At 34.5% G+C, this 21,511-nt stretch overlaps 1 protein-coding gene across 9 annotated transcripts in view; it reads right to left on the reverse strand.

The window, feature by feature from the left end:
• Nucleotides 1-210: 210 nt before the first annotated feature.
• LOC131667773 (neurocalcin homolog) overlaps nt 211-21,511 on the reverse strand; it is a 173,366-nt gene continuing 152,065 nt past the window's right edge. For 5 of the 9 annotated variants that reach the window (XM_058941458.1, XM_058941459.1, XM_058941457.1 and 2 more), the window contains exon 7: nt 12,685-19,761. In XM_058941458.1, coding sequence (XP_058797441.1) covers nt 19,585-19,761 — 177 coding nt within the window. In that variant the 3' untranslated portion in view covers nt 12,685-19,584. Of the gene's footprint in view, nt 4,994-5,645; nt 5,835-10,594; nt 10,714-12,199; nt 12,421-12,684; nt 19,762-21,511 lie in introns of those variants that run through there. The other 4 variants (XM_058941464.1, XM_058941463.1, XM_058941462.1 and 1 more) reach the window with 1 other exon arrangement.

Consider the following 21,511-nt stretch of genomic DNA (forward strand, 5'->3'; position numbering starts at 1 on the left):
AATCTAAAATCGTAAACAAATAAAGGTTTTATTTTCAAAATTACTGATCGTAGTCTCCTGTTTTTTATGTGACTCAAAGGAAAGTCGTTTTAGGTTTAATAGTAAGTAGTATAGTAAGAAAAATATTTCATCCTTTTGGTATTTTTCTCTCATGTTAGAATTTATTAAATTACCTTGTGGGGTTTCGCACAGAATAGACTTTGAACAAAGTTTAACATAGAATTGATCTTTATTCATGAACATTTGATGCAAAAAGTTTTCAACGTCATAAAACCATGTAATAGTATCGTTTCTTTCAATAATAGTTTGTACAATTCATCGATACATGTGCGTTCGTATATTTCGTTAAAGTAGCCGTACACATTAAACTTCATCGAAATCGCAGCATTTATTGATAATTTAATACCTTTTTCTAGAACAATCGTTACTGTTTTTATTTTATTCCAGATTACATCTACATCGCTTTTTTGAAAGTATGATAATAAGAAATTTCGATCTTTTCTCTTTTGTGATATCATGCTGCTGATGTATACGATTCAAGTATTATTGCTTTAAAGTTTATGCAAGAGGTATAGAAATTGAAGTATTTCAGTGCGTGCAATTATTCAATTCATCTTTGAATTTTGGAAAGATTTTACACAATAAACCACGTAAGAGACGCTTTTAATTACATACGACTATTGCGGCAACAACGCTATGCACCGTAAGGTTTTAGTTACTATTAAACCGTGGACTTTTGCGAACCTTATTAAAAGCGTTCTCAGAGAAGAGTAAGTTTTATTTTCTACAGGTAAGAGACACTACAAGAGTTGAGTAAGAGAAACTTCATCGTGAATAGAGATAAGAAGAAGAAAGCGTTCGTTCGTCACATAACTGTAATTAATTTTTTGTCTACAGCGTATGATTCGTTCATATTTTTCTTGATTTTTCATTATATTCTTTCCTTTTATTATACTGCAGTGTAATCTTTTAATTTTTAAATCTTTAATATTAATGAATTTATCAGTATTTCTTTTATTAACCATTCATTTGTCGCCGTATCAATTATAACACATTATATTATTTTCACACACACAAATTAGCCACGAGTGTTTTAGAAGCGGCCCGATTTTTGACGTACAATATAATATCTATAATATAATTAAAATATAACTATCGTAATTCATATTCATTTTTTTTCATCTGACTTAAACTAGAGTGAGCACAAGACGAACAGATTTACATCTTAGGAAATACAATTGAGCAATTATAAATCTATAACGCCACCTTCAAAATACAAATGATAAAATCGCGGATTCGTCAGATAGTGCCTATACTGTCTCTGTTCGTAATCCAAATTGATTTAAAATAATCACAATTCGTCAACAAGATAATAGTATTATTTATCCTTTATCAAGTTAAAGTCTGCTTAAAAAAATTTTTCTTCGCTATCGTTTGCATTTGAAAAATACAACGATAGAAGAGACGATTGATTATGTGCTACAGTTTCGCATCAACATGTTAATTTATATAGCGTCGTTTTACTTTAATTCGTTTTGTTAAAATTGAATGATTGAACGCGTGCGTTCGTTTGATAAGCTTGTTTTCATTCTCCGTCGTTGGTATAATTGATCGATGCGTAGAATGAACAAGTAAAACAATAATGAATTTCCTTGTTGAGTAAAACGCAGATTCACTACAGATGTAAAACAATATATTTAAGGCATACATTTTATGATCAGGATGTTGTATGAAGAAAATGAAGGAAGCTAAAAAAAGCGCCTTTCTTTATACAATACGCGCGATACGCTTTTCGGCTTCAATTTGTTCAAATTACATTCAACACTCTTGACTATAGACTTTATACATTCTGTTTTACTTTTTTTTATCGCATACTTCTAAAGCAAATCCTAAGCGTAATCACATGAACAATATTATGATTTATGAGGTACATAAATAAATTGTACATTCTACACTCACAAATGAATACAATTATTGACATTAAAAAGGTTTTCATTCGAGTTTCTCCAAATCTTGAAATTTATTTTTCTCCATAAATATTTCTATTTCCGTTTATCTAACTTAATAAGTGCGAAAGGGAACAACTTTCCAACAATTTGTTTTTTGTTAATCGTACACCGTCGAGCCTTTCTTCATGATGCATTCACCACGAATCACTCTATTTTTTTTCTCTCGAATATGACAATTACATTGTAGTAAAGTTAAAGAGCGACAAGTAACGACAAAACGATCGCATTATGTATAGAATCGAAGGCAAGTTAGAGAGACATAGAATAAGTAAGAAAGAAGAGGTTATAAAGTGGAATGGACAATAGTAGCGTATGGCGGAAAGGCTCAATAGTGCTCGTGTAGTACATAATGTAGTACATACGTCGCGCGTATACTTCGGCGCGTTTTTTTCATGATCATCGAAATCAGTCATGTCGTTTCGCTTATTGCGTTAACTGCGCGAGGCGAGAATCACAGTCTCGTATAGCAATGTCTCATACGCTTCCGAAACCAACTTTCAACTTTTCTATTTGCTTTTTCGAGAAATAAAAAAGAGAGTTACGTTAATAAACTCTTATTTTATACATTATTACAGTATTATTACAACATGAATTGCATTAAAATTTGTTAATAGTGTGAATCAAATAACAATTGCGGTTCGTAACAGTCGTCTAAATAGATATTCGTTTCCATAACAACAAGTCTTTCCAAAGCAGTGGAAAAGGATTTACATATTAAATTCTCTTGTATTTGAATACCATCTTACAAAAATAAAAATATTTAATTTTTTTATGGTTTTTGCTTGCTATTTCTCGAGGAAGCAAGTAAAATCGGCAAAACAAATGTCAAGTTTCATCGAGTTCAGCGTAAAATCAACGTTGAGCGTGAGGATGGTGAGGCGGCAGCGGTGACTGCACGTCGGCGGCAGTATAGCTCTCAGCTCTGAAAGCCGTAATTAAACAAAGCGCAACGCTGCGGGCAATGCCGAGTCGAGAAAGCGACGCGACGAGTGTCGGAGCGCAGAGACTGTAAGTCTTGCATCGCACAGCTCTCAAGCGACAATGATAATATGTTATAATCTTGACGCTGATCTACACACAGAGGCGCACGCACACACGTGATGTTTTTGTCCTCTCAGCTCGACAAACATATCACGCTGGGCGTGAGAGTCTGTGTGCGTGTGCGTCTCTGTGTTTCGTGGCGACTGCAATCGGACTAGCCTTAAAGCATATTTTGCTTTTTCTTTTTTCATTTTATCTTTTTTTTTTTGTCTCTTGCAAATAAATTAAACGAATAACGGACTAGCTTGCGGTTGACGCAAGCGACGCAGGGCCCAGCTGCCGTGGAGAGCTCACAGTGTCACCGTTAATGTACGACTGCAATATCTCGACCCTACTCGTATCGTTAAACCCTTGCTGATGCAATTGCTTTGTCTTTATGACTTATGCCTATCGAGCATTGTATAATATACGTACCAAGTTTCAAGCCAATGGACTAGCTTCATGAGCTAATCGTAGAGTTTACGAGTCAGACTGATCATTCCAAGGAGAAATAGCTACTACGCGCAATCTTCGCATGCAGCTTTTTCATTTAATTAAATAGTTACTTTTTTCGCTGACCATTTAAAGAAGTTTAGTAAATTAACGCAAGGCTACTGCTAATTTATTGATTTTATCCAACAAATTTGATTGGAATTTTTTCCTCTACAAAGACTGTATCAATTCAATTTAACGTATGTTAGTAGCTGTAAATGTTGTGTTGTGTAAATAAACAGGAACGAAAGACATCACGCATCAACTTTAATTGACAAGTAGTATAATAGTAATCAAACGGTTAGGCATAAATTTATAAATTTACTAAAAAAAACAGATATTAAAATGAGAAACAAAAAAAACTTAAATATCGGAACTTATCACAATAAAGTTATCAATAACACCAATCTAGATACTGTATTTCTGTCAAAATATGATCTAGTTTATTAAAAAAAAAATAAATTATAAGCTAAATCTTAATCGAGCTTCACAAACTATAATACACAGCTTAGGATGAGTTTAAACTGATAATTTCATCAGATCAAGTAACATTGACATAAATTTATATATTTGGCACTGCATCAACTCGCGATTAATGTGATGCCAATTGAAATAGTGCTATAAAATTACTTAAAAAATAATCACCTCAGATCTATAATAATACAATTAACAGCGGAAATCAGCCTGTGGTTTCATTATTTTAGTAAAACAAATAATTTCAGATCATTAATTACAGCATAACAGTTTGAGCCTTAGGTTTAATTATTAGAGAAGTTACAGTTGGTAAAATCAATATATGAACAGATATTTGTTTAATTATTGAGATGCATATGAAATAAGACTTGATAAAAAGGAATTATAAGATGGTAATAAAATAACAGGCGTGGATGCAGATAAAAATGATGGAGCGACTGGAACACACAAGAAAAGAAACTGAAAAAAGTGGCAGTCGATGGCGACAACTGCAGCGCGATAGTGACCATATCTCCATGGATAAAGTAATCGGGCTTTGACATTTTTGAGTAGGCTCGGGTGGTCGAGCATAATCGGCATGGCAATTGTTTGAGCGGTGATGACTCGTCAGGAGAGAGGAGTTCGTGTGCAAGTGAACGAAGTGTTGGTGTCGGTATGTGTGGACTTTGACGCTGGGAGTGTAAGTGTAATTGCGTGCTGGTTGAGGAATATCCGGATCAAAGTTTGCAGGCTCGTCGGTTGAATGCTGGACTGACTGAGATGGCGGCGGCGGCGAACTCTGCGCACCCGCCAGGGTCTCACTAAGCCTGCGTGCCTGGGTCGCACTGCAAGAGTCGCACGATCGACGGGTCGCTCTTTGCGCCTTCGATAAATTCCTCCAACGACAGCTTGCCGTCCTTGTTCTTGTCCATCTGCCGGAATATCTTGTCCGTGCGTTTCTCCGGCGTCGACTCGTCCTCCGGCATCTTCATCACCGAACCGACCATTTTGTAGATTGCCTGGCAACATAAGGTTTTTCAAATCGATTAGTACTTTCCTGCCGCTAGCTATACATCTATTATAAATCTTATCAACCGATGTGCTTTATTTTGAATGAAATTATGCATTTGGAAATAATCAGAAGATTACTTGGTCAGAGACAACATTGACGATACTGCTTGACGAAATACAAGTAGAACAGTGCAATATCCGACAGTAATATTATAACCGAATTTCAAATTTGAACGAACGCAAATAGAGACTGAAGAAAATAGGTTCCAAACAGTGCTCTTTGTCAGACATGACGTGATGACGTGTAAAAATAACATATTCGTTGCGCCTCCACAGTCACAACATGCACCGTCAATAACAAAAGGTAAATGGATTTCCGAACACAGCCACACATCAGAACGAATTGGCACGATGGGCAACCGACCTTGATTTTCCAATAATTCGTCGTGCCCGCCCGCAACGCAACTTCGAGTCACCGGTGTTGCTGTCGTCAATTCAATTTACAGTGCACCGGTCTGTGCCAGAGCTGAGCATCGGACATTATTTCATTGCGCCTACACTTTAGAACTGTACGTTCTTCCGACAATCATTTTGCATTCTCTATACTGACAATAAAGTCGGACTGGATGAAGAGAACAGGAAAGCGAGTGAAATTCTTACCGTGACAATTTCCAGCATTTCCTGCCTCGAGATGTAGCCGTTGCCGTCGAGGTCGTACATGCTGAAGGCCCATTTGAGCTTCTGCTCGAGTTTGCCACGCGAAGTGACGCTCAGGGCACACAAGAATTCCCGGAAGTCGATAGTCCCGTCACCATTTACGTCGAACGTCCTAAAGACGTGCTCTGCAAACTGATTACACAATAATTCTATTACTTCTACTACACAATGCTCAGTTTCGCTCGTATTGCCGAGTGATATATTTAAAAGTACAAGTGATGGCCAATACAGCAACTGTGATGTTGTATATACTAAGAAAAGTTCTTTATAAAAGTGAAGTGTGTTTTACATTTAGCCCTGACTGGTAAGTTTTTCTCCGTGAATTCGGCTTATTCAAATATGCTAATATAACTTCCAATCAAGTCTAAAGTATTTTTAAAAAACTTTTACCTCCTCCAATACTAAACTAACTTTTGCTCAAGCAGGATTAACACACTTCTTACGAATAGTTCATTGAGCACGTTGAATCAAGCTATTCGTCTCACGACACCTACATCTATATCAAATTCCTTGCAATTTGTGTCATTGAGCGTTTACCTAAACGTCAGTTAATGTCGACTTTCGTATTAACTAAATTCTTTTTTAATGAAGTAAATGAATGAATTATTCGAAGTAACATAAATTCTGCTCATAGTTCCGAGGAGGAGGTAAAAATAGAGCTGCTTTGCCGTGGCTTTGCAAAAGTTACGCTTTATTCAAAGACTGCAAGTGAGGCACAGCATGCAGTTTGACATATTTCACTTTAGCGACGCAAAGCTTTGACCTAATTATTGTTGTTCTAACCAACGACTAATTAAAATTCATTTCATCTACTTCGAATTCGGTTAATAATTTTCAATAAAACAACGATCTTTGTATCAAAGCCAATTGCGCTTGTAGTTTTCATTAAATGTTACTTGGATTCTGTAGTGTCGTTTGTCAAAATTATTAACCGTTTTACGCTCAATAAATTCATTCGTACAGTTGAAAGTCATGTCTATCATCCAATACCATAATTTCGAAAAACTACTTATTTTCAGTCTATTACTATAGTTACTATTTCAAATAGTAAACATCGCACTGCATTAATAATGCAACAAGGCACCTGTCTAACAGTGCGATATATACTGTATATAAAATATTATTTTATTTGCACTGGTAAATAAATGAATTAAAATATGTACCATCTAATTCAATTCAATATCACTGAAAATCTATTCGTTTGAAAAACTGTGTATTATAGTGTAGATACAAAAATAAGGTGAACCAGGTGAAGATAACTTGGATCAAAATAAAAATTCTTTAATTTAAATAAATAAAATTTGTCACAAGTTCTAATTAATATTTTATAATAAAAATAATTTCATTTCACTTCTTATGTACGGAACTAATGTATACAGTTCCGATCATAAGGAATGGAACCCAACCCTTACTTTTTTTATTGTCTATTCTACCATTACACGTAATACATATTATAGTAAATTACCAATTAGAACCTGTAGAATATTAAAAATCGTTTTTTGGGAGGTGATTTTTCCATTTTAAAGGTGTTTCGAAAAATAATCTCGAACGGGTCGACTTTGTTATTGTAATCGACCTAACGATATTATTTTCAGTTTTTTTTTGGCTCTGTAACGTCCGGGTTACTTTTTCAGGAACTTATGAGGTAGACGTTATCTTAAATTTTTCTCTCAAGGCTACGGTAGACTGTAGACTGCCTTTTTTCGCTCGCGCACGCCTTTTTAAAACTTGGGATCGGTTGGAAAAAAATACCTTTCTCAATCCCTCAAAAATTCAAAAATTGAGAAGAGTGAAATGGGTAGCAGGTTTTTAATTGACTTCTTGAGATCTTTCTACTTTTCTCTTTTGGTTTTCGGGCCCTAAGTGGTGGGGGTTGTAGAGAAAACCGAGGGCCTGTGCCTAAAGGCACGGACCCTAACTCGAAAGATGACTATTCAAGTATTATTTTCGTTCTATTTTGTATAACTAATGTTTTTTTTCCAAATATACAAAACTGTCCTTTATATGTCTTACATTGCGTCTAACTATGTTTAATAAATAAAACTCAAATTCTATGTATTCTTGGCTTGTAATTTAATTAATGAATTTTAATCTTCATTTATTCATTATAAAATTGGAATCACAAAATTGTGCATTGTAATCATGGTTTTTACTAAAGCCATTTATATAGAAATTGCTTCATATTCAACTTAAATTAATAATTAGTGAGCTAAAACCATATATTTAAATTATTGTTAATAAAATGTGTTTTTTGTTCCTTTTGACTTAAATAAGTTTTACACGAATAATTAAAAAATGTGGACATAAAAAGGCATTATGATTTTAATATGATTTAATAATACTTATTATTTTATTTATTAAAATCAATCCCAATTATTGCATTAAGTGTCACGTAATAGATTCATATAATTTAGTTTAATAATATAGGAATATTCCGACTATTTATCAATTTATCTGACTTATTTAGCAAAAACGGTTATAAAAATTCGAGATATTTTCATTATTGTGCTGAAACTATGTATCTGAACAAAAAACACGCGAGAGGTTTTAAGAAGCTACAATTTTTATCTATTATTCTATAATTTTCTTTATTTTGTAACTTAAATAAAATTATATAATTTTCTTTCCTGTGGTAAATTTTTAAGCTTCTAAAAAGGTAAAAACCGTTAGGAAAATCGTGAAGCAGGATGTAGATTAAATTCCAGAGCCTCCTCTCGCTAGACCTAAACTTAGTCAAAAAAAAATGTTATGATCATTCTGCATAGAGCCGACATGAGCGCGACAAAGGGGCGAGCGTTCCATATCGTGGGCCATCTGTTTTGACTCTTAAATTACAGGCCTTTTCCTCTTTTCGACACAGAAAGACTTTTCTTATCCTATACCCGTACTAAAGAGTCAATTGCGCTCGTAATAAAAATAATAAAAATAAATTCTAAATTGTAGCCATAAAAAAAAATTGAGAACAACTAAAATTATGGCCCGACGTTACAGACCATTTAAAATTATTTTTCATAAACAGGCACAAAAATAGTAAGACTGTTGATAAAAAAATAAGGGTTGCATTCTTTATGATCGAAACTACATACACTAGTTCCATATTTACATGAAAAGTGAAATGAAATTCATTTCATTGTAAAATATCAATTAGAACTTGAGACAAATTGCAAAGTTCGTTTTTGAGAGTGGACATTGAGAACGGATATCACCTCCTTCAAATGTTTATCCGCAGATAAACAAAACATGTGTTACTTATTTTTCCATGATCTAGAACATATCAAAAGAATATTGAAATCGGTGAGGTCGGGTTGTGTGGGGGTGGGGGGTTGTTCCTTGTTAGAAACGTGTTAATTTTGTGCGCGCATAAATAAAATCCATCAAATTTGCAAGGTTGAAAATTGTTTAAAATGTGAACAAACTATTTGTCCATCCATCCTTTTACGGCAGAAAATGTACTTACACAGAGAACCTTTGGCAAAGAAAAACGACTGTAAAGTAGAAGAAATAGGAAGAGGAGTTCGAACGAATAGCTACTTTAAATAGGATAGATCTACGTCGCGTAGTTAAGAAAGAGCCAGCAAAGGATACATAAGATGTAGAGTAGAAAGTATACAGAGTAGAGATTGATAGAAGTTGAGAGATTTACCGGGGCGATGCAAAAAAAGAAAACTATCGGGAAAATTATGGTACGTACAAACATATGCTTCCAGGAAGATTGATCTGTCGAATAAGCGGATTTTAGTCGTGCGGTTGTGGTCGTGATTTGCATACTTTTCGAGGAGTTGCGAAGAGGTCGTAGTCGAAAGAAAGAGAAGCGATATGACAAGGGCCAATAGCGAGCTGAAATTCCATTAACTAGTAGGCAGCCCGCTCGTTAATGCCTCACGTGCAAAGACGCCCCACGGAGCAGCTACACGTCCTAGTTACCGACTCGCGGATCAACTTATTCGGTATGGTTTCGGGCGAGATCCATTCGTACATGCTGGCAAGTCACCGTATCTGCTCTAGCTCGTTCAAAATATATGACTAATTGTTTGTTATATTTTGTTCGTGGATCTCCCGTAACAATACTGGCGACTGAGGTATCGATTTGTAACTTGGACCAGCACAAGTTTCATTGGAAGTGTATGTTGTAATATAAAAAGTTTTTTAAACCATTGGAAAAGTGCATGCGATACATAGAGCAGTTATACGGCTATGTAAGTAATCAATTTTTATCATCGAAGGACAATTGTAGAAAGCGAAAAACTCGATGAATAGCCGTATAATCATTCCAAAGTGTCAACTTAAAGCATAGGAGTGTCTACGAGAGGTGTGTGCTCGTGGGTGTGTGTACGTGTGTGTAAGCACTAACATTAAATGAAGAATGATGAAAGAGTGCTGCAAAAGCTATTGAAGGTGGAATATTAAAGACTGCAGTTATAACATATATAGAGAATCAAAGGTGCTTTCAATATATAGTCAAAGCAGAAGCTCGATAATATATAGAGTGAATGAAGTACTGAACACACAAGAAACTTTATTGCTGGAATAGACAAATAAATAATAGCACGAACTTGTGAATAATTTTGAATCGATAACTATAATTTTATAAAGATATAAATATATCTAGATTGAAGGAAAATAAAAACTATAGAGTGTAGAAAGTTGCGAAGTAAGTTCCTCAGCTCCATCGATTGCTAGCACCATGCTTATGGAGAAAGCACGTTACCTTTGTCCACGCCAAGTCACCATCGATTTTTTTCAATAATACGGGAAAAAACATTAAAATTCACACGATATCAGTGGCTTTCTTTCAACTACATCAATGTGTCGTTAATTCTTTTCTTTTTTACATTATTATTTTTTCGTTACCTATTACTATGTGCCTATAGAAATCGCAATGAACCTCTTACCTTCGACGCGTCACCGTAAGGAAAAAAATTTCCATATATCTTCTTGAACTCCTCGACGGTTAGATGTCCACTTGGGCAATCCTTCAGAAAGCCTTTGTACCATTCCTGGATTTCAGCATCTGTGAATGGCACATTGACTAGTCAAGCAACGGAACGACACTTACGTAAATTTAGCATAAATAACCATTCATCATACGTTGAAATTTGATTTTAAATAAAATCTAAGATTTACAAAAATTTCCAGCAAATACCAATGTTCGTAATTTTTTCAACTGAGATTAAGAATCGATACTGGAGACCTGAAATTTAGTGCTTTCAAATTTTATCCTACGTAGATTTTTATCAAATAGTAAGATCTAAATACAATTAATTATTCAAATTTTAGTCATATTGCAGTTTCTCTTGATTCAGTAGAATCTCATTGTTATTAAATCATGCTGAAGACGCAAATACATTGGTGCAGCTGGCTACCAAATAGGACACGGAAATGACAGTAAACCGAAAACGTAGAATTTGGTGGAGATAAAATTTATGAACGGTTAAAATTACTCTGCCGAGCACTATAATTTAAAATGGTCAAAGCTATTGTAGGAAAATATTTGATTACAATGAAGATGAAAAAAATTATTGCTGTCACGTAAGATAAATATTACTAGAAATTTATACACAGAAAAGTTAAAAATTAGTGCAAGATTTTCGGGTTTAGCCAGTTAAATAGCTCTTCCAGTTGAACAAGTATAAAGTTTGAAAAGATCGATCAATGGTATGATTAACAAACAAAAATAAAAAATATGAAATTTAGATTGTACAGACGCCCAACATAACTACACTAAAATCCGATTACATAGTTTCAACGGGATGAAGTCGGAACTAGGAAAAGCAGACCGCTAGTAAATTAATTAAAGTTTACAACGAAAAGGCTTTCGGCCTGCGGCGCTACATTCTCGATTAAACGGCCATTGAAAAGCAAAACAAGGCTTGAAATTGACAGAGACTGAAAATATTGTTATAATGAGAAATTGACTAAAATGTTATTTGTAGTCTTAACATTAAAATAAAATAAAGATTTTTGATTGAAATTTATTTCATATTCAGTAAAGCAACGTAAAATGATAGAGTAAAGTATGATTGAATGACTCATGTTCTTTTCGTTGTCTTTGTTTATTGAAGAAGTGAAAAATGTCACTTGAGATTTTAAGACAAAGGTTTTAGAGTATGTAAATAGTAATAAAAATCTGAAATCTACATCTTTGCGAAATGTTAATAACGTTATATTGAAATAATTATTTGATTCAACATCTGGATAATTTTGACCAGTCGGGTTAAGAACATTAACAATATTTTTAATCAAAATAAAATGCGAAAATTGTATTCCCATAAAAGTGGTATTGAATATTAGTTTTCGATTAAACTTTTATCGTGAAGAAAGAAAGAGATGTAGTGTTCAAAAGAACAAAAATAAGGGTAAAAGCTTGTGAACCGTAATTACTCGTTGACCAAACAAAATACATTCGAAGAGAATCAGCGAAGACGTCTGAAGGCTAAGCATGCGTGGAAAGAAGCTTGTGCGCGAAACGAGTGCCGAAGGATGAAAAGATTGATTACCTGAGAATTCGGTGCTCTGCTTAAGATCCTCGAGCACCTCAGGCTTGAGTTTGCTATTTTGTTTGCCCATGGCTACTGGCAGACGAGAGCTGCTGTTGGCTGCTAGAGAGTTAGCTGCCGGCACCTCTTGCCGTGCCGGCCTCCCCCCTTCTTGTCGAGTCGCGCTTTAGTGAGCCCCTCTGAGTTTCTTTCCCGCAACAGTTCACCTCGCCAGCTTACACCTACAATATTACAACCATCCAACGTACTTCACAACTTGTTCATTTCGTATTTAGCTTTCGATAATGCTCGTTGCTGCCCTTTTATTTCGCAAAATGGAATAGTTAAATCATTTTGTCACAAAAACAACATAATATTTGAGCATTTTAAGGTTGGAGTGTAAGGATAAAAGTTATGTAATCAGTCATACTTCACACATTCTCGTATCGTAGTTACCTAAAACAGAAAGAGGTTTGGCAATGGAATGAATTCAAATGTTAGAGCATAGTGCGATTTATTTATAATAATAATAGTAATTCATTATTGTTATTTTTCATAATCGTAATAATAATATCAATAATCATAAAATGTACAATCAACTATAATAGTAAACATAACGAATAATGATACATCAAGTTGTTGGCTGCAACGGCCATATACAAAACATTAATATTCGTGTGTTGATACGCAACGTAATTGCCACTTCACCATATTCTCGTCTATCTACCAATCTCATCGAGTTTTTTGTTTTGATTGACTCTGAGCGAATATATAACATTATTTCATGCTGTGAGACTGCCGTTAAGATCGATGAAAGAGGCATAGAATTGAGAAAAAGTGAAAGGATAAAAAGAGAGACGGTAAACGTTCTGGTCGTCACTGCGGGGACGAGTCTGACCAAACTCCAGTTGAGCTACTTAAAATATATAATCAGCGTATTTTTAAGTCTTATGATCTTTTGATAGCAATCTTGAATTAGAGTAGTATAGTATCGCAACACACGAGAAGAAACATTTCTTTCAATAATGCTAATGAAATCAGGTAGTCTATTAAAATATTCATCAAATACTGCAATTCTAATTAAAGATTAAAAATGGCATTACGACAATGTTTGATTACAGAAAAAAATGACCATTATAACAATTTTTTTCGAGTGGAACTCAACTGGAAGTGGCTCAAACCTCGAAATACGTATTGATATTTAATTTCACATAATAATTAACATGTGCCTATATACACGGGTGTATTATCGTATATACACATACACCAATTAGTGTAAATGATGAGTATCAATGTATTACGAAGAGTTTATCTGTTCTACAGAATTATTAAAATTAGTTTGTGCAGAACTGATTCTGTTCTGTGCTATTTGTTTCCGATTAGACACATAGTACAATTTAAAGAAGGTACCCACTTATAATATACTATAGTTAAATCTTATTTCAATGAATTTCTCTTTGAAAATAGCTAACTTTTATGAAGTACATATAGTGGCCCACATGCATTTTGCGTGGACAAGATAAGCCAAACAAAAATTAGTTTCCTAAAATGTATATACAATCATAAAAATATTACACATTTTATTTGATATATTTTTTCCAGGATGTTTTCAAACAATTTTGCATCAGCACTTACTTTACCGATTTCGACTAGATGTAGGTGTTTTCGCACAATTTTCAACTGATAAATTGCTGAGCATAGTCATACTGGATGAGATATTCGACAATTTATATGAAATGGAGTAAATGATTAAAGAAAAACGCTTGCTAATCTGCTTTTAATTAAATCTCTGCACGGTAAACCCATGTGTGTTTAAATTTAAACGTTTAAATTCAGCGACAATGTATTTCTTATGAGTGACGTTACAATTACATACTTAAAACGTTTAAATTTAAACACATAGGATTTTAAGGTTTTGCCGTGCTGAACAACGTAAAAAATCAACAATTGCCATTCAGTTATTATCTTACGCTAACTTCTTATCATAGGCAGTATATAGCAATGAAAATATTAACATAATCTAATTGTTTACATCTTTCTATCAATTATACAAAAGAAATATTTGAATAATAATTGCAATATGCTCATAACAAATTTTTTGGAAAAAAAATCTCTTTATGATGCTGCATTCACTGAGAATAAGGATTATCGGCATTTATCGATTAATATTTAACCACAAATCTTCTAATCGATTCACCAGATTATTAATTATAGAATATATTTTTATTCTCTATTGAGCGATGGCAGACATTTTTAACATTCATTATATCGATGAAAACCTTATCCAAAATTCATTCTTTACAGAGAGCGTGGAATGTTAATGAAAGGCAAACAATTCTTCCTTCTAAATTGAAATGACGGATAAAAAAACAATTAGATAATATATTTAGCAATATCGTATAGCTATCATGTTTTTTATATAATTTTAAAAATAATATTTCCATGAAAATTGTGGTGAAACGATCGTCAAACTTTTCTAAAGTTTATAATCTCTCTCGAGTGGAAGATAAATTCAGTTGCTTCATTGGTTTCAAATATATTCATTCAAGGCTCGGGTACAAATGAGCGTCAGTTTTGATATAATCAGTATACGTTTATACGTTGAGATGAATTTCAAAGTAAATTTCAGACGAGTAAAATAAAGATTTATAATCTCGAGATTTGTTATATTAAGTTAGAGTTGAGCATGAATGAAATAGTACGTAAAATTTATCTCAACTGAAATAAACAGTTGAAACGTAAATTATTTGTACATCAACAGAGAAATGTTTCACACACTGAGGCCAAAATCGACGCTACAACCTTTAATATAGTTTTGGTAAACTGTTCGCATCGCGTACCAAGCCATTTATGTGTAGCATACTCGAGGCCCTTAAGTACGCGCGCAACATAATTTTCATCATAATCAAGACAACTTTTAAGATACTTGTAATATTTTCTGTAGATTACATTACTTGAATGTAATTTCAACATTTAAATTTACAAAACTGTCTCGATGATAAATGACAGGGAAATAGTATGCTAGCAAATTATAAGTCTTGGTGGGAAAATAGTTTTTTCTTAATTTTAGAGGACACAAATGTGCTCAGTGGATGACATTACAGTAACAAAAAACTCTCGCTCACCTGGATAATAGTAGATTGTCAGTGTTAGGTATAATGTAAAGTAACTCCACAGACTTTTGTTTTCCAGAAAGTCGAGCAGCCAGTTAATTGCAAAACTCAAATTATTAAAGTCTTTATCCACTTTATCTTATTCCCGGCTGCGCGTTCTATTTATCGTCATTCTCTTCATTAGATCCAGCGTACTAATTACTTATTATCGCGGAACACTCATTTTTTTAAGCTTCCTTCCTGCCGGATTTAACTTCGCTGGCGTATCGCGCAAGCACGTAACGTAAGTATTTCTTTCTCCCACTCGCTTGTGTCCTTTTAATGGCTCTATTTACGTATCTGGCTCGGAGTATCAGCTTTCTCGGCGACACTTTTTTCTTTTTCATTAGAGGCCTTCCGAGTTGGCGAAATTACTTATTTGATCGGCAATACCGTTGCCGTCTAAGTCATTCTTGCTTTTTACGTTTTAATTGAGTCGATTTATTTAAATATAAGTCGAGCAGATGAGTGCTATTGACTTTTGGATTTCTTTAAATAGAAAAAAATTTTTACAGTCAACTATTTGTATTGATGAATGTATCATTTTTAATTAAAATTCATTTAAGGACAAAAAATCCAATAAGCAACATAAAATGTCGTTATAATTGATAAAAAATAAGAAACCGGAAATTTTTAGACTGCAAATATATCTAAATGACTTTATTGAGAAAAATGTGTAATATTTTATCACAAATTTTAGACTTGTTATTATAAAAAATACAAATGAGAGATAATTCACGGGAAAGTAAATTAAATTAAAATTCACTGAACTCATTGATTATTATAGTCTGTTTTTCTGTCAGAATCAGAGTAAATAACATATTTTTATAAGTGTGCAATGATGAGAAAATCATATAAATATGACATTATTTTCTTTAATCATGAGAAGTTATTTTTATCTTGCTGTAATTTGAAAGTGTGGAAAAAATAAAACAACGAGTAAAGGTAAAAAAGAAATTAAAATATCGACACCTTTTCTACATTTTTTTAAATTACAATGTTAAAAAGTCTGTCAAATGTACAAAAACACAAAAATCGAAATGCTGGAACCGATGGAATTGTTTTGTAACTGAATGATTAATAAATACATTTTGAAGACAATATGTATACAATATTGAAAAGAAAACGAACGGAAAATTATAATTAATTAAGTAAAACTAACTATGAGGAATATGAGATTCAAGATAAGGCTTATGAGTTGAAGAAGCAGAGTAGAAAAATACAAAGTACAAAAATGTGGAGCACAATCCATGTTGTGGATTAATGTTTTTTGCGCGTAATTACCCGTTTTCAACATCTATTTTGTAATTCGTGGGGAGTAAATAATCGATATTATTTCTCACAATAATGATTTTCACCCGAACTTCGTTTCTCTATATTTTTTTATGGCAGACTTTTATTTGCACGTGCAAAAGATTCGCGATAAAGGTTTCGATTGTCAATGCTCGACTTTCGGATGGATTGCCATGTGGCAATTCCTAGCTCTTGTTTGTAATTTCTTAATTTTTTTATTAATTCAGCCACATTCCATTACGGTTATTATGTGGTTTGACTGATTTTTCATGCGAAGATTAGTAAAAAACTTTTTTTTTGTATTGTTCATTCTTTTATTTAGAATAATACTAATTCTTCAGACAAAAGCATTTTCCCTTAGATGATCAATAAATTAAGCAAGTTTTTTGTGGTTTCAAGTACGGCAAAGATTGACATTGACAGAAACTGAAATTTCATTTCACTAATGCGCTCGAATAAAAATCGCATAGACACATAATATTTTATTCGAAAATGGTTCTCATTATCAATTTGATAAGAAAGCTATAAAGCTATATTGAAATTTAGAATTGATAATTTGTTCATGTGGTTGGTATTTGATATTCAAAATGCTCGAAATCAAAGGAAAAGCGACAGAGCATACGTTCTTCACTGGGAATTGACTTGAAAGTTTGATTACACTTATACTAAGTATAGCTTACAATCGATATTTTAACGATAGTTATAAGAAATGCATATTGTGTGTCAAACTACGATGATAGACGATAGATTTATTCGAGTAAGTCTACTTGATTTCGACAGAGAAATATTTCTAGCGTATTATACGTATCCACGATTATGCTCAAATATTCATATAGTTAGGTGTCACGTATGTGAAAGAACAAGATGATATGTATCTAACCTAAAGAAATGCGACAAGATATACTCCGACTGTTACACGCATCATTAGTTTTTCCTTCCATCGATCTGATTTTTCTGTCCAAGCCCAAATATAGTTCCTGAGACCCGAGCTCGATTCTTGAAAACTCGTTGAAATGAGTCGCAGAGAGCGAGTATTAAACCATTGTAAGTAATCGAACAGCTGAATTCGAGTGAAATAAGAGTTTTACATCTGCATGAAATTCGATTGTTCCAATTATTTTCATGGCGACGAGTGTAGTACAAGTGAAGTGATGCCGTTGTCGCGGGGCTAACGGGCGTCAATTAGAAATTCCGTTAAAAACCTTAGAAAGGCTTTGTAGGCAATAGTCGTCTTTGTTTCTGTGTCAGCGGTTCACCCGACGCTTTTAATTTGTCGAGCCAATCGATCGCTAGCGATGATTGTGTAATTGCAAGTTTCGGATTGCTTCATTAAAGTTGCCATACGATTCTTCGCCCAAATTAATTCTAATTAAATAGAAACAGCGGAGAATCAGTTAAAGCACCAAAAGGTTTGCGATTATATCGCTCGTGCTCTCATTAGTACAATCATATTTTCACTCGTCGTCGCTAGATCCTCTATTTATAACATGCACTTGGTCAAAGGCTATCACTAAATCTATTTTCGCACGCGTTTATTTTATTTTAAGTTGAGAGCCGATCATTTACGACAGATATTACACTCTATTACAGGAATAAGCCTAGCCCCGCTGAAATCTTTAAGCTGACATGGAGATACATTTTATAATTTTTGTTCGAGCTGATACACGCGATAACGACATTGCACGCCGAAAGAAACAGCCAAATGAAATATGTTCAGTCGCAGCTAGCTATCAGATATCAAAATGTAAAATACATTTGCGAGTTCCATAATAATAATACTCAAACGATAGAAAGTTTAAGTAACAATATCGTACAGCTCTTTGAGCAGTTATTACGATGTGAATTTCTTCTCTTCTAGATTATGCACTCGACAACTGAAAATACAAAACAATCGAAACTCATCAACGAAAATTGCCTTTTCGATGTTGATTATTTGCAGCTTTTATCCGATCGTACGCTCCTCCGATGTGAAATAAATTGCGTTGCGTTTTGTACCACCACGCTTACCGATTATCAGACACCAGCGAACAAGAAGACAAAAACTTTCGAAGCTTTGCTTATTTATGAATCGGCATCTGGTGGCAAAATTTTGCGACACGGCATTCTGATGTTTTTTTGCTCAACTGTCTCTTGGTGTTTTCTTAAACGAACAGCAAAATCGAAAGAACTCGTAACAAATTTATTCCTCTTTATTCTCTGCTAAATGTAGATCGTACATAAGAGCTAGAGTTGAAAGAAGTCTGTGGGAGGAGGAGAGGCGAGTACGTATACGCAATAAAGGAATAGGTCGAGCAGAACCGTTTGGGCCGATAGTCAGAGAAGCAGTCTGTTATTGATGCATGCGAGGATGCGTGACGCGCGTATAGCTGGCAAGTACATTCGTGTGTGTATGTATATGCAGATTAATTTACAACGGTCTGATCGAGAGATGGCTTTACAAAAATGCTCGTTACTTTTGGAAGCTATTCGCATCGGCTTGTCAACGTCGGTTTAGTAATGTACCTATATATTTATATATCGTTTATATAATATATCTTAATAATAGTAATGACAATAATACCAATAATAAAACTAATAATAATGCTGATCTAAGCGTCCGTAAGACGACAGCAGACCGGCTAAAAATCGATGTGCGTCACGTCAAGATAAGGAGTCTTTGTCTTACTGCACTATACATATATATATATATGAATATGTATATGTATATAACGTATGCAGGTATGCCTGAGACATTCTGTGGTATTTGTATGTAGTACGCATCGCGGTTACGAGAGCGGAAAACTGTTGCAATGGGGCGCGCGCGCAAGTGGCGCCTCGTCGTCCTCTTTGTTCTTTTTTTTTATTTTCTGTTTGCTTTTTATTATTTTTTTGATGGTGGCCTGTCTTTTTATCTGACCCGATGATCGAACTGATCGGCCAGATGTGTCGCGTGGTGACAGCGATGTTTTTGCCATTGTTGGATTAAGGCGCGAGCATCTTGGACAGCTCCTCGTCCTGGAGGCAACCCTTGAGAAACTCGTCCTGCGTGAGCTGGCCGTCGTTATTCTCATCCATCTTGGCGAATATGTTCTTGGCTCGCTCCTCTGCGCTGTCCGCCGGCCTGTTGCTCGAGCAAGCGCCCAGCATATCGTATATCGCCTGAAATCACAGTAAACACGCAAAGTTCACTCACGTTAATGCCTTACATTGATTCGTCAATACATGATACAAAAAAATTTTATATACTCATACACATGCATGTCACAGTAATTGATATTAAGATTACACGAAAGTGTTATTTGTACGCGAACTTTTTTTCCCGATAGACTATCAAGGCGCAAGCCACTATTTTTGCTTTTGCTGTATAGCTGGTCGGCACATAGGCTCATATTGATTTCGCATTCTATACACAAAAAGAGAACATCTCTCATCCAATTTATCTTTCAATATGAAAGAATCATTTTTCTCTCTTGTTTCCTTTTCCAGGCATTTTCGCGTGCATGTCTTTCCGCTCGCATATTTCAACTGTAGCCCTCCCTCCTCTCTCTCTTCTCTCTTTCTCTTCCTCTCTATATCACTTTCGATTGTTTCGTATAGTTAGCTAATTCCTAAATTATGTAGCGGCTTAATGGAATGTAAATTTTTTAGTGCAGTGTATCCTCGGATCTAACTTTATTACTTCATGTGCTATTTATTCGCGATCAAAAAAATAAACGCGATTTATGTGCGATTAGCCTCAGTAAAAAGCCTTTCAAACGCATATGCACCGAAATCATGCTGGGCACGGGGGCGGGAGCAGGGGGTTATCGAATGACGGTGCATCGTTCATCAAATGGCCGTGAAAGCCATCTATCATTCACAAGCACCAGGATATTTTCCAAAATTTATGGGGAGCTGCTTAAAAATCAAGCATACTTGTCTCGAAATGTTAGTCTTGCAGTGATCTGTTTAACTATTTTATAAATAATGTATATGTTCACACATGGCTACATGCTTCTTAAGGCTATAGAGAACGTAGACTAATGCGTATATGATACCTTGTGTACCTTCGTAGCGTTCAAAACGAGCATAGTTCTTGAAGTAACAATAACAGTAACAATAACAATAAAACGTTAACTTGCGCGGAATCAATATTGCTTATGAATAATTAAATTTTGGCTGTGGATGCTGCGTGAATCACTAGCTTACAGGAAAACGAGGTGCATTGACGTCAGGCGCGTGAACAATCTTTTCTAACGCCACGTGCTCTACTGAATAATACAAAAGAGGGATATTTCCTAGCAACTTCGAACTAACAACCAATGATACGAAAAATAATGAGGTAACGTGCGGATCTTTTCGTTATAGTATAAAGTCTGTAATATAATGTTAAAATGGGTGCTCTCGGTCGGAATAATTAATGACAGTTTACGGTTGAACGCGAACGCATATTTATCGAGGAGGCTATTTGAATTCATTGACAATAATTACTCGGGGAATTGGCTGTCGTTACTGTGTGCGCCACAAAGCCTACATGCACAGACTGCACACACAACCGAATGCTGATCAGGCGTAACGCTTTGGTAGAGGGCCTCAACTAAAGACCTGTGATACGCGCCCTGCTTCCTTAGCTTTGATCGTCAACAATGACAACTTACAGAATTCTAACGGTTGATTAATAATGTCGCTCTGTGTGTGACCTAATGATTATCAAAACTGATAATTACAGGTATTTACGCGAACACTTATTGTATCGTGGTGTCGCGTCACATTACTCGCGAGTCTGACCATATTTTGTGTTGTACTACTTACACGCCGTACATTACTTAGCTCGTCAAACTGATCGAAATAACCTCTTTACTTCATATTCGTTTACGCTTTCAAACACTACGAGTTCCTTACAAGATTGCTTTTATATAATGGTTGAACT

This window comes from Phymastichus coffea, unplaced genomic scaffold (genome assembly GCF_024137745.1).
Source record: "Phymastichus coffea isolate CEN01 unplaced genomic scaffold, Cenicafe_Pcof_1.1 PCOF00070, whole genome shotgun sequence".
NCBI classification, from domain to species: domain Eukaryota; kingdom Metazoa; phylum Arthropoda; class Insecta; order Hymenoptera; family Eulophidae; genus Phymastichus; species Phymastichus coffea.